The 12,560-nt window shown below is 35.2% G+C and overlaps 1 protein-coding gene across 6 annotated transcripts in view; it reads left to right on the forward strand.

Moving 5' to 3' along the window:
• The window catches only part of LOC100250136 (bifunctional protein FolD 1, mitochondrial), a 9,013-nt gene extending 5,429 nt beyond the window's left edge, over positions 1-3,584 (forward strand). For 4 of the 6 annotated variants that reach the window (XM_002264441.4, XM_059738845.1, XM_010654781.3 and 1 more), the window contains 5 exons: positions 584-912; positions 1,764-2,080; positions 2,554-2,790; positions 2,903-3,070; positions 3,247-3,584. In XM_002264441.4, coding sequence (XP_002264477.2) covers positions 690-912; positions 1,764-2,080; positions 2,554-2,790; positions 2,903-3,070; positions 3,247-3,417 — 1,116 coding nt within the window. In that variant the 5' untranslated portion in view covers positions 584-689 and the 3' untranslated portion in view covers positions 3,418-3,584. Of the gene's footprint in view, positions 913-1,763; positions 2,081-2,553; positions 2,791-2,902; positions 3,071-3,246 lie in introns of those variants that run through there. The other 2 variants (XM_059738847.1, XM_059738844.1) reach the window with 2 other exon arrangements.
• The last annotated feature ends 8,976 nt before the right edge of the window (positions 3,585-12,560 follow it).

A 12,560-nucleotide genomic window follows, 5' to 3' on the forward strand; every position in this document is an offset into this window, starting at 1 on the left:
ACATTGCCCATAATCCTGTGCAGCATGACAGAACCAAACATGTTGAGATTGACAGACACTTCATAAAAGAGAAATTGGAGGCTAGTATTATTTGTATGCCGTTTATTCCAACGACACAACAAATAGCTGACATTCTTACAAAAGGATTGTTCAGATCAAGCTTTGAGTTTCTCATCAGCAAGTTGGGCATGATAGATATCTATGCTCCAACTTGAGGGGGAGTGTTGAAGATTAGGATAATTAGTTTTTGTTTCTAATAAATTCAAATTAAGATTTGAATTAGTTTGTTAAGGGAGTCAGTCTATTAGTTGTTCCTATTTTTTTGCATTTGATATTTTTATGTAATCTGGTGGCTTAGGATAGACTTTTACCATAACCACTTTGGATATAAATACCTATTGTAACTTCTATTAATTTTAAATGAAAAGAAAGATAAGTTTTTCTTCTTCTCAAAAACTTTCACTGTTTTTATAACATAGTTAAGTTTCTATGTAGTCTTCTCTTTGTGCTGTTTGCTTAAGAAATGAATACCTGTGATGCTCTTACCTATTATTGTGTTGCCTTGCCTATTGTAATGCTGTAGATGAGTAAACCCAGAGACAGACATAGAGAAATTAAAAGCAAGATGATATGGTAATTGTAAAAGGAAAGAAGAAAAGGACAAGGACAACAACAAGAACAAGAAAAGGATGATGATGATGATGATGATGAAGAGGATAACACAAAGCATGACAGTGATGTGGCAGAAGGGATTAAAGAAGAGCATGCCATCAACATCGAGAGCTGTAAATACTTTGAAGCATAACCATTGCTATCAAATTAGAAAGTCTCCTCCTCTTGTCTCCCTTGACTTCCCTGACATCTGGACCCCTAATTCCCTGGACTATGATTGTTCTCCAATCCAGAAAGGCTGTAAGTAATTGTATCACCATTCCCCTTTTTTTATAGCTTAATTATGTTTGTTTTTAAATCAATTAATTCAAACTGGAAGCAGCTTTGGTCTTTTGGCCTTGGTGGGTATTTTAGTTATTAGTCTCTCTCAATTCTGTCCTAACATAAGTTATTTTCTTTTTATAGATATTAAGGGGAAATAGCTTGTGGGCCTGCATACTAATCACTTACCCTAACTTCATCCAATTAAATTTCTTCACCTGTTTATCATTTTAAACAATCAGAAGCAATTGGACATACATCTGGAAACCTCTTCAATGTGATGGTTTCTCCATCTATAAGCTTTTGATTTAGGGAGGTGCTCTTAATGCACATTGTGCCTCTCTTGTCTGATATGGTTATCCATGTGAGTTGTACTATTATCTTTGTAAGCAAAAACTGTGTTTAATTCTCTTCTAAAACCAACATGCATGGATAGTGCTTTATAAGGTGAAAAGATTCTTATTTTACTTTAAGAGGGAAGAAAATAATTTTAGAGTGAATGTCATTAAAATTCTCATTTTTCAGTTTGCTTGTAGTTGGCTAATTTGTCTTCTAAACTTAACCAACTCTTAAATTTTGCATTGAATTTAGATTGACTCATTTAAACTGTTCTATGAAGTTCTGTCCTAAAGAATTAGGAATTTAGAATTGATGAAAAGCTTTTATATAAGATATGGCTTTGAACCGTTTCCAATTCTAGGATCAGTAAAAGAGTATCTTCATATTGCTGAATTTTGATTATTTTCTTTCCCTGATTTTAATTGTGTTCACCCTGAGTTCTTTACCTTTTCTGTTTGCTTAGTGTGGTTGATATTTGACGTTCACCACAGCCAATGAGCAGACCGCTGCTGTAATTGATGGGAAGTCAATTTCTGAGGAAATCATATCAGGAATAGCTAGTGAAGTGAGCAGGATGAAGGAGTCTATTGGAAAGGTTCCTGGCTTGGCTGTGATCTTGGTTGGTCAAAGAAGGGACTCTCAAACTTATGTCCGGAACAAAATAAAAGCTTGCGAAGAAGCCGGAATCAAGTCTCTGATGGCTGAACTGCCTGAGGATTGTACAGAAGATGAAATTCTCAGTGCTTTGTCAAGCTTTAATGAGAATCCATCAATTCATGGTATTCTTGTGCAGCTTCCTCTTCCAAAAGTAATTTCTAAGAACTGTGCTACAGCTCCCGTTACTTTTATTACTATCTGCTGATCTGGAAGTACTGAATGTGAATATTTTGAATCCATGCAATTTATCAACTAGATTGAGTCAAAACTTTCTGAAATTTAGTTTCATAGAATTCCATACTGCAGTTCTGCTTTTTCTTCCTGGCCAACCAATCTGAAGTAGGTCATACCCATAAAGATATGATAGTTATAATTATCCAATTCTCCTTGAAGATTTGTATACATCTTCCAATCTTTTTAAGAAATCTAATCAGATATATAAGACACACATCCTAGCCTGATGAAATAATTATATTTGGTAGATCCACTTGTTTATGCCTACTTTCTGGTGAATTGTGAAACCTCTTAGTTGCACATGTGGATTAGTTTGAGGTTTTGATGCAAGAAAATGAAACATGTTTCTGACATATCACATGGATGACTTTGCTAAAAATATGGGAACAGCATTTAGATGAGGAAAAGATTTTGAACATGGTGAGCCTAGAAAAAGATGTGGATGGCTTCAATCCACTGAATATGGGAAATCTTGCCATGCGCGGAAGGGAGCCACTGTTCATCCCCTGCACTGCAAAGGGTTGCATTGAGTTATTGCTCAGGTCTGGTGTGGAAATCATGGGGAAGAAAGCTGTGGTGATTGGAAGAAGCAACATTGCCGGATTGCCCACATCATTGCTGTTGCAGGTAACTGTTTTATTTATTTATTGCTTAATTTTTTTTCATTTAGCATCTTTTACTGCAGCAGATTCTTCTTTATTAGAAAAACATGTCAAACTTTGTTTGTATCGTTTCGCAGAGGCACCATGCAACAGTCAGCATCCTACACGCATTGTCAAAGAACCCAGATCAGATCACCCGCCAAGCTGACATTGTGGTTACAGCTGTGGGAGTGCCTAATCTTGTCCGTGGCCATTGGCTAAAGCCTGGTGCAGTTGTCATTGATGTGGGAACATACCCGGTTGAGGTAAATATTAGGCTCATTGTTTTGGATATGGCAAAGTGAAACTGCATTTAAGACTACTAGAATTTTAAGTTACAATTTGACTGGTATGCACGTTATCATGGTATGTGGGCATGCAACTGAATATTGGTTGGTGAGGCATTTTTCTCTGATTATAGATTAAATTAATGGATCCACAGGACCCCAGCTCCGAGTTTGGTTATCACCTCGTTGGAGATGTGTGCTATGAGGAAGCACTAGGGGTAGCATCTGCCGTTACACCTGTACCAGGAGGTGTTGGACCCATGACAATCGCCATGCTCCTCTCCAACACTCTGGACTCTGCCAAGCGTGCTTATGACATTACTTGATCGGCCTTCAATTTATTATGACTTGGCTATTTGATGTTACATCCATTCAGACTTTCTTTGCATGAATACACCTGTACATTCCATTTTTTTGCTGCAACTACATGTAATAATTATTTACTTTAATGGGTGAGATTGATTAGAGGCTGGTCTTCTTTGGCTGTCACAAATGAGTTCTAATTAGTGTGCTCCGGTATGTGTCCTCAATGGTTTCTTTCCATTACCCAATTTGAGAATGTAGAGTGCATTTCTTCCACAATCTTGTGAGGCATCGGTACCTAGATCTAGTAAACACCACTCCCTCTGTTGATATGCAATTCTGTCTTTTAGAATTCAATGATAAGAAATGGAAAGCGATTTCAAGTCTTTCTTCTATTCGTATTTTCTGGAATTATTAGAGGCCGGAGAAAATATGGTTGAAATATTTTTAAGGCATGTTAAACCTGATTGTAAAAGGACGATATTACACTTGACAGTAGAAATGTTAGTAGGAAACTTTAGCATAATTGTAGGGTAAGCTGGTTTTGACGTTTTTTGGTATTCAATTTAATTATAAAAAGAAAAAGTGATTGATCGGGCAAATTTGTCATTGAAAACTCTTGGTTTCAATCCCAAATAATTCCTTCTTTGAAATTAAAAGAAACATAAAGACTAGTATGGTTGTTAGGTCAACTTCACAGGGATTTCCATCAGATTATGAATGATAATTGAATGAGGTTAAATAGGGATTATTTAAGATACCATGCAAACAAATTGATCAATTATGACAACTGCATATGGAACAATGATATTATACACCTCATTTTAGCTACAGATCACTTGCTCTCTTCAAGGTTATGCTCTTCGACGACTATACAAGTGTCTTTGGGTGATTTCTCAATGAAAATCCTCAGTTTGCGCCTCATATCCATAGCCCCAGTTGTCGTTTCTCCTTCTCACCTTCATTTTCCTCTTACCACGATGACTATCTGCTTTCCCTATGGCATGTTAATGAGTGTCTTTCTCAATGAAAAGCCATATTCGACACCCAGAGCTTTGCTACGGCTAAGGAGTACTAGTGGTATCACCATATCTTCTCCACCCGAAAGGTGGTTCTAGGTAGAGATATAGATCTTGTGCAGCTAAGGTACTTCCATTTTAAGAAGCTGCTTACCTAGATGGGTTGCCTATCAGCTATGACATGTTCGGAGCTTGTATGCTCGACCTTAGTCCACAATTTTCTACTCTAATATGTGATATGAGTTGGGAAGCTCGATCACTTCGGTTGTGAGAAGAGTTACTATTGAGCTTCACGGACATGACATTTGTCGCATATTAGACATTACTTCCAGTGGATTGTGTCTCTTCGAGACCAAAGGTTAGTCAAGTATTGATGATTTCAAAATTGGGCAGGCTATCTAGAGACCATGTGGTTTGCTCAGTGACACTATGACCACCAAGTCGTCTACCCATGGTCTTACTGTTATCAGTCGGGTCCTCCACCACATGATTAGCCATATCTTGATTCCTCGAAGAGGACATGGGGATCAAGTCTCGTATGATGAGGCTTTTTTTATTGATTCCATTCTAACTGGTAGGAGAACCAACTAGGTTTCATCATTTTGCAACACATGATGGCTTGTTGTGAGAGCAAGTCCAAGGTTCTACCATATGGCCATTTCCTTACGAGGATTTTTAAGAAATTTGGAGTTGCTTTGATGGGAGAGAAGGATATTCAAATGGTCTATGATACGTATAATTCCAAGTCTATGGATATGATGCATTTTGATAGGCTTCCAGATGGATTGTGGGTACAGAAGAGGATTGGTCAAGTGCCTCCACCTAAGGTTGAGGAAGAAGATGAGATTTGAGAGATAGAGGAAGGAGATATTCCTTAGGGTCATGAGACTATAAGACAATGCAAATAAAGGAGTTCCTCCGCACTGAATATCCTAACATACCATTCTCGACCTCTCAGCCTCAGCAAACCATCCTGCCTAAAGGCACTTTCTTCTCTAAGCCCACTGTTACTGAGGTTTCTCCACCTCCGACTATAGAGTTCACTACTCCCCATGACCCACATAGAGTAGAGTGTCAACATTGAATGGACCTATCTACACAAATTAGTTTGCTTAAGACTTGAATTAAGGAGCTTTCACTGGTTACTGACCGTCATTATTATCTGATTGAGAATTGCATAGATTAGTATTAAATCAGCTTCACTACTCAGTATGAGAGCCTTGTCTCCAAACTCAATTAGTATCAAGCTACTTACATTGCCTAGTGTGAGGAAACGATGGCATATCTTCGTTTAGTATTTCTACCTCCTCCCAGCCTTAAGCACAGTACTTTTGATGTTGCCAAAGGGGGAGATACATTTATAGACATATCTAGGGAGTTAGGAGCATTTTGGACATGCATTTTGAATATTTTGGGTATGGTTATCTTTGATATAGGATATTTTGTGATATTTTTTTAGATGGTTATCCTTGGGATGCTATTTTGCTAGCTTGCTATGTAATTTTGATGGAGATACATATATATATATATACTTTATCTTACCATGGATTTTATGGATATCATGATCAAATTATAGTTGTTCATATCCTTGGTACTTACTTTTATTTGATTAGATAATTTTTGAATGGATGATGTTGAGCACTTAGTATGTTAACTTGTTCTTTTCAATAATCTTCTATCTATCCTTACTTGTTGAGCTTTACTCCACTTGAATTTTGTTTTATGCATATGTTAAGGGGGATTATCTTCCCTAGATAACCTAGTTTTGTCATCATCAAATGGGGGAAGATTATTAGCCTAAGGGTCCTAATCAAGTTTTGATGATTAGAAAATAAGGCTAAGTTCACTAATGATTTTAAATCAAGTGTCCAAGCCTGAATAAAAAATTAAAAAAAAAAAAACTCAAACAACCTTGAAAGGAAATCAAAGGACATGAAGATGTGGATCCCTTGAAGACTTTAAGTGTCTAGGAAATCTGTTTGATGGTATTCTTTGGTGCACTGAGGTCTAAAATCTTTTTCATACACTTCAAAGTTGTTTTCTTCATTCTTACTCAAGCTTAAAAATGAAATTTTATTATGAAAGTGGATGAATATGCGTTTTAATTCAAAACCTTAAGTCTAATTCTTTCTAAACTGACTTAAAAAGGCTTTTAAAGAAGCTACACAAGTTACTAGAAGCTTAGAACCAAAATCCAAAAGCTTTTCTACCCTTTTAGGTGCAACTAGCTTAAGGTGTCCTAAACCAATCAAACTAGTTAGAAAAGTAACTCAATCGCTTGGGCTCACCCAATTAAGGACCAATTAAGGGTGCACAATTTTTTTCTACTTTCTTCCAATAACTGGTATGTTGTTGGTTGAGGTTTTTGCTCACCCACTCAATGGTTCGTTGAACCTAAAAAACAGTAACAATTATTTGTAATGCATTAAATGTACCAACAGTTAGTTAATCAGTAGAACCAAAGGTTAACCAATCGAGACCACTTTTTGTGGTTTCTGGTGTCTGAGGCTATTTTCTATAACTTGAAGAGCCCTACTTTCTCATTTATTAAGAGGATAACACCTACATTGAATTGAAAAACTTCTACTTTCTCACTTTAAAGATTTTCATTAAAGTGCATTGAATTCCAATTTGCTTATTACTTTAGTGCATCACAAAATCCATGCTAGTTTATCCTATATTGCGAGCCAAATTCCTTTTAGGATTGGTAGCATTGAATTCTTCTCTCATCTATTCTTGAAGTGTGTGTAAACTTAAAGATAGTGTGAAGGTCCATTAGAACCTAGGAATCCAAGTGTAAGAAGGTTAAAGACTCCAGTCTTAAAGTCTTGGAGATAAGGTAACCTTCACTTAATTAAGAGCTTGAGGAGAGTAAACATAGGCAGATTACCGAACTACTATAAAAGATTTTGTATCTTCTATCTCTCTCCCTCTCTCTTAATTTTTCCATTATCTTACTTAACTCTACTTGTTTCTTTCTTTTTTCTTAAACATATTTGAAAATTTTAAACACCTAGTTTAACCTCCTCCCCTCCCTTGGGTGATTTACCTAATTTAATTAGCTATCTTTCACAAAGTTTAACTCATTCCTTTAAAGAACCTTATATATGGGTTTTATCAAAGTGTAAATAGTTTTCTCATACGAGTCCATCTGTGTAAGTTAACTCATTTTTTAATGTCCTTCTTTAGTTAGATTCTAGAGATTATTGCAATATTTATCTTTTTTCTTGTCACAATAGGAACCATATATGGGATATCTTTCTCTAAGATGGCTAGTATTTGTAGGAAAGGAATGGATACCACTTTACCCTTTATTATGAAGTCTAACGAAGCACTATCTAGTTGTCATACCTACGAACAATGATCATATTAACCTTCTTACTCCATTATTCGATGTGTAACTCTACCCTTCAAACTATAAGGGTGTTTTTCCTCTTAGTTAACAACCTTGAGCCATCTAGTTTTCTATTCATCTTTAGCCTTAATTGTTTTGCCCTTCTATTGAAACCAAGTTGTGAGTAGAATGTTCATTATGGCACCCATGGCTTATCATTGATGACCGTCCCCTCAAACATCAACCTTTTGTTCTAAGGTATCTTAGGAACTCCTTTCACCTTACGAAGTTCAAATGGTTAAAGATATTCTACTTGTACTTCCTATTTTTTTACACTATTAAGGTAGGACCTTTCTTTTAGGACATTCCCTACCCTAATAAGGACCATCACATGGTCAGTGTTTATCCTTGTGCATGGACTTTACATTTTTGTCTCTACCTTTGCCCTACTTGTTCATAAGGATTTTATTAGTGCCTTCTTTGGGGTTTTAAGGCTTTTTTTCTTATTTCTTCGTTCTCTCTTCCCTTACCTATATCACAACCATCATTATCTTTAACTTTGGAGATTCACCTCTCTTATAGTTTACTAAGAATTCAACCGCCATGTTATCACAACTCTTACTTTGCAAGTTATCCATGAAGTCAAAGTAAAGTTCTTTCTTTGTCGTATTTAGGCTCTCTAATATGAAGATGGAAAACTCTTTCACATAACCATGAACATACCTAGTATGCTTCAATCTTTACATGCATTTTGAGCTAAATAGTTCGACCCCATTCTCTAGATAGAATTACTTCTTGATTTGTCTTTTGAAATCATCTAAAGTGTCTATGATGCACATACCTCTATGCCACCATATAGTAATTTTTTTATTCTTGGGAAAATTCATTCAATCCCCATATCTCAAATAGGTGCTTGCATCTAATATCAAAGGCACAATAAGAACTAATGTGTCTTTTAAAACTTATTCTAAAGTGAGAAACACATAAAAATCATACCTCAAATTTGGATATTCTTAAATGTTTTTCCCAGTCAATGAATAACAATCTTGAAAACCTAGAGATCTTCAACCTGATAGTTATTCCTTATATCTTAGCAATAGAGAAAGGTGGATTTCTCTCCAGAGAGATGAAGGTTAGAGTTTTCTCTATGTGTGTGTGGAAAACAATAGTGAGTCATAGTGACTAACCGTAATCCATAAGAGGGTTTTATAAACCTCCTTATGGGCTCAAGTGACTAGAGCTCATCTTCTGCTTAGGTCACTTAATTTAGTCCATTAGATTCTAATTAATTAATTAACCTTATTGGGCTCCAACTAATTAATTAGTTCAATCCAAAAAGACAATTCATAAGTTCTTATGTAATTTTGCATTTTAATCAAACACTTTTATGCACACATGTGAATAAAACCCAAATATCCCTTAAAATAACATACCACCAAGGAGAGTAAGCTCTAGTAAGTACTACTAAGACCTATAGGAAATACTAGCCCTCTTAGAATATAATTATGAAGTTTACTCATTATCTCACTACAAAGAGTCAACTATATTCTAGCATCTTATGAAATTAAATTGAGAAATGAATTGATTAAATTCAATAAATTTCTTAAGTTTGTGACCTATCAACCATTGCATGCAAAATCTTCATGAACTAGTGTTTGTAATCTAACAAGATGGAATTTATTAACCTCTTAAGATCAATGTTTTAAAAACCGGACCAGTCATTGAACTGGAAAAGTTACCAGTTCACAGTTCACTGGTCGAACCGATGGTAGAACCGGTTGAACCGGTGACGTCATAAATATATATTTTTATATATTATTAAAATTTTAAAAAAAAAGTTATAATATTATTTTTTATATTTTTATTAATCAATTAAATATAATTTAAAATAAAATAATTAAAATTAGATTTTTTTTTTAATGATGAACCTTAACAAATTCAAAGAGTATCATAGTCTAAGGTAGCATACATTCAACTCAAGCCACGGTTTTGATTTAATAAAAATTATGATGAATTATTAATAATTAATCATTATTTATATGGAGGAATTCTCTCGCTCGAGGCATCAAGAAGCCCTTTTCTATTTTCTGAAGTTGCTCTCCCCTCCAGGCGACACAATCCCTAAAAGGTAAAAAAGCCCTACTTTCCTCTGCCACTCTCAATCCTCGCGGTTACTAATCTAATCATGTTTTTGTTTTTTTTCTTTGCAACCCCTGTTTGATTCCCAAGAAAATCCATCCCCCATTTGATTTCCGGAAAATTCATCCTCGTTTGATTTCCAAGAAAATCCATGCAAAACCCCCAAGGAAAACTAACAAAATTGCTTTTTTTTTTTGCTCCCTATGTTTTCTGGATCTGTTCTAGGGGTCTCTTTGCTTTTATGCGAATGGATTTCAATTTCACAAACCCTAACTCCACGATTTTTGAGAAATATCGCCAAAATTTTTCGATATTTCAAACACTGCCGACAACAATGGGAACAACCGCGGGGGATGGAGGGTTGAGTGATCGGCGACGGGGCTTTGCAGCATTTTGGGGAAGGGCTTTCCAACGCGTGGGGGCTGCTACTAGCGGGATGACACTCCAGTGACCAGCGACAATGGGAACAGCTGCGCAGATGCTGGGAGGAAAAAAAAAAAAAAGAAAAAAAAAATTTGAGCTGGACGGTTCAGCGGTTCGATCACCGGTTCGTCCGGTTTGATTCCGGCTCAACCTCTTTACGGGCCAAATGGTCGAACCGAATCGGAATGGTGACCGGCCGGTCTGGTCCAATTTTTAAAACTTTGCTTAAGATTAACTCTATTATCTATGAGTCTCAAATGCTCTTATTATGTGACCAATTGACCTACTCTTATTCATTAAGAGTATAAGTCAAATTTCACTAAAGAAATTACTATGATATCATAGATTTCATAATTTCAAACCCTTAGGATCACCCAAGGGGACACATTATCTCAATTCCATGAGATATCATGGTGCTTATACTGATAATATTTATTGTTACTGTTAGAAAAATTAGGCTAATCTAACCTAAGGTAATCACCCTAGAAGGGGGGGTGAATATGGTAATGGTCTCTTTTTGCAAATTTAAAATATGTAAATACAAGAGACAATTATATATAAATAAATAATAAATAATATAAAAATAATTGCATATAAAGTAAGTAAGAAAGGAAGAGATGATGCAAACACAAGATTTTTATAGTGGTTCGGCGCAACCCGGCCTATGTCCACTCTCCTCTAATTTTAATCTTAAACTTGAGGTTTCACTAATTCAAGTCTTCTAACCTAAGCCTTCAAGAAATACAATTGGATTATGGTTCCAATCAACCCTCTTAGACTTTTAGCTCTAAGCACCATTTACAATCTCCAAGAGATACCTTACTCTTGAACAACCCCTCAAGTGATACCCCACACTTGAAACTCCCTAAGTGATACCTCACACTGAGATTTTTCTTCTCAAAGATTTATAAATGAAGATAGGAAATATTTTCAGAAAATCTTAGTACAAAACTTTGGGCTCAAATGTACAAGAAAAACTATGATTGAATGGTGCACTAAAGATATGTAAGTTTTAGAACAATGGTGCACTCAAAAACACTCTCCCAAGGCTAAAATATATTCAAGAAATGTTTAGAAAGGTTAAACTCGTGAAACAATGAAGATTGATACATTTTTATAGAGGAAAAATGTCAAATTAGCTATTGGGGGTTCAATCGGTTGAGCTGGGGGTTGACCGGTTGACTAGCCATTAACATTTAATACTTGATAGGTGATCGTTGGACCTCAACTGCTCCTTGACCAGACCTTAACCAATTGAGGTTCAACCTTGATTGATTGAACAAGCGTTCTACAAGACAGAGAGTTTTTGCACCATTCAACCGGTTGAGCTGAACTGGTCAACCGGTTCCTCATCCAGTTCAACCAATTGAACCGTTTTTTGCTCAACAACCATTCTTTTCAACTTAAAACCTTTTAAACAAGTTTGAAAAACATTTGACAAAAGGTTTTAGTTGAAACATGAAATCATCCAATTTTAAAGGATTCAAAACAAAATTACTTTTGGATGATTTTGGTACATAAATTAATAATGTAATGCATGAAAAACCTAGTGCACCAACAATCTTACAAAGAGATCTTATGAAGCTTAGGTCTTGAAAAACACTTTTCTTTGAGGTCTTCTTATTCTTATTAATTTCTCTTTGGCTTGATTTTGTCTTTGTGATTGTCACTTTGGAAATCGTCTTGTCTAATCACACTTGAAATACAATCATTAGCTCCAAACCTTATTTTGTTATCATCAAATCTAAGATTAACCAAACTTTGGTTTCATAATCTCTTTTTTTTTTTTTTTATGATGACAAAACTAAGGTTGCTAAAAAAACTCCCCCTCAATATATGCTCATTTGAATTTAAAAAATATTCAAGTTTAGAAACTTCAAAGAGTATATTAAGGATACTCAAAATGATATAATCAAATATAAATAACATAAAGAGCAATTTAGCAACTGGCAAGATATTATTATTAAATATGATACAAGAAATTATGACCAATAATGCACATAACATCAATATGGATAGGATTGCTAAAACAATATTAACATTTCTTCTCAAGTTAGCAACCTATCATTACTTCTCCCCCTTTTTGTCATCAATAAAAAGTTTCAATAAATTATATAAAGCGAATCACATAATATCAAAAGTTTAAAATAAACAATAAGCATAATACAATTTCTCATGGAAATGAATCTCTCCCTTTTTCATTTGAAAACATTTTCCAAATAAAAGATTGTTCAAGCTTAGAGTATTCCCC

Source organism: Vitis vinifera, chromosome 8 (assembly GCF_030704535.1).
Source record: "Vitis vinifera cultivar Pinot Noir 40024 chromosome 8, ASM3070453v1".
In the NCBI taxonomy this organism is placed as follows: domain Eukaryota; kingdom Viridiplantae; phylum Streptophyta; class Magnoliopsida; order Vitales; family Vitaceae; genus Vitis; species Vitis vinifera.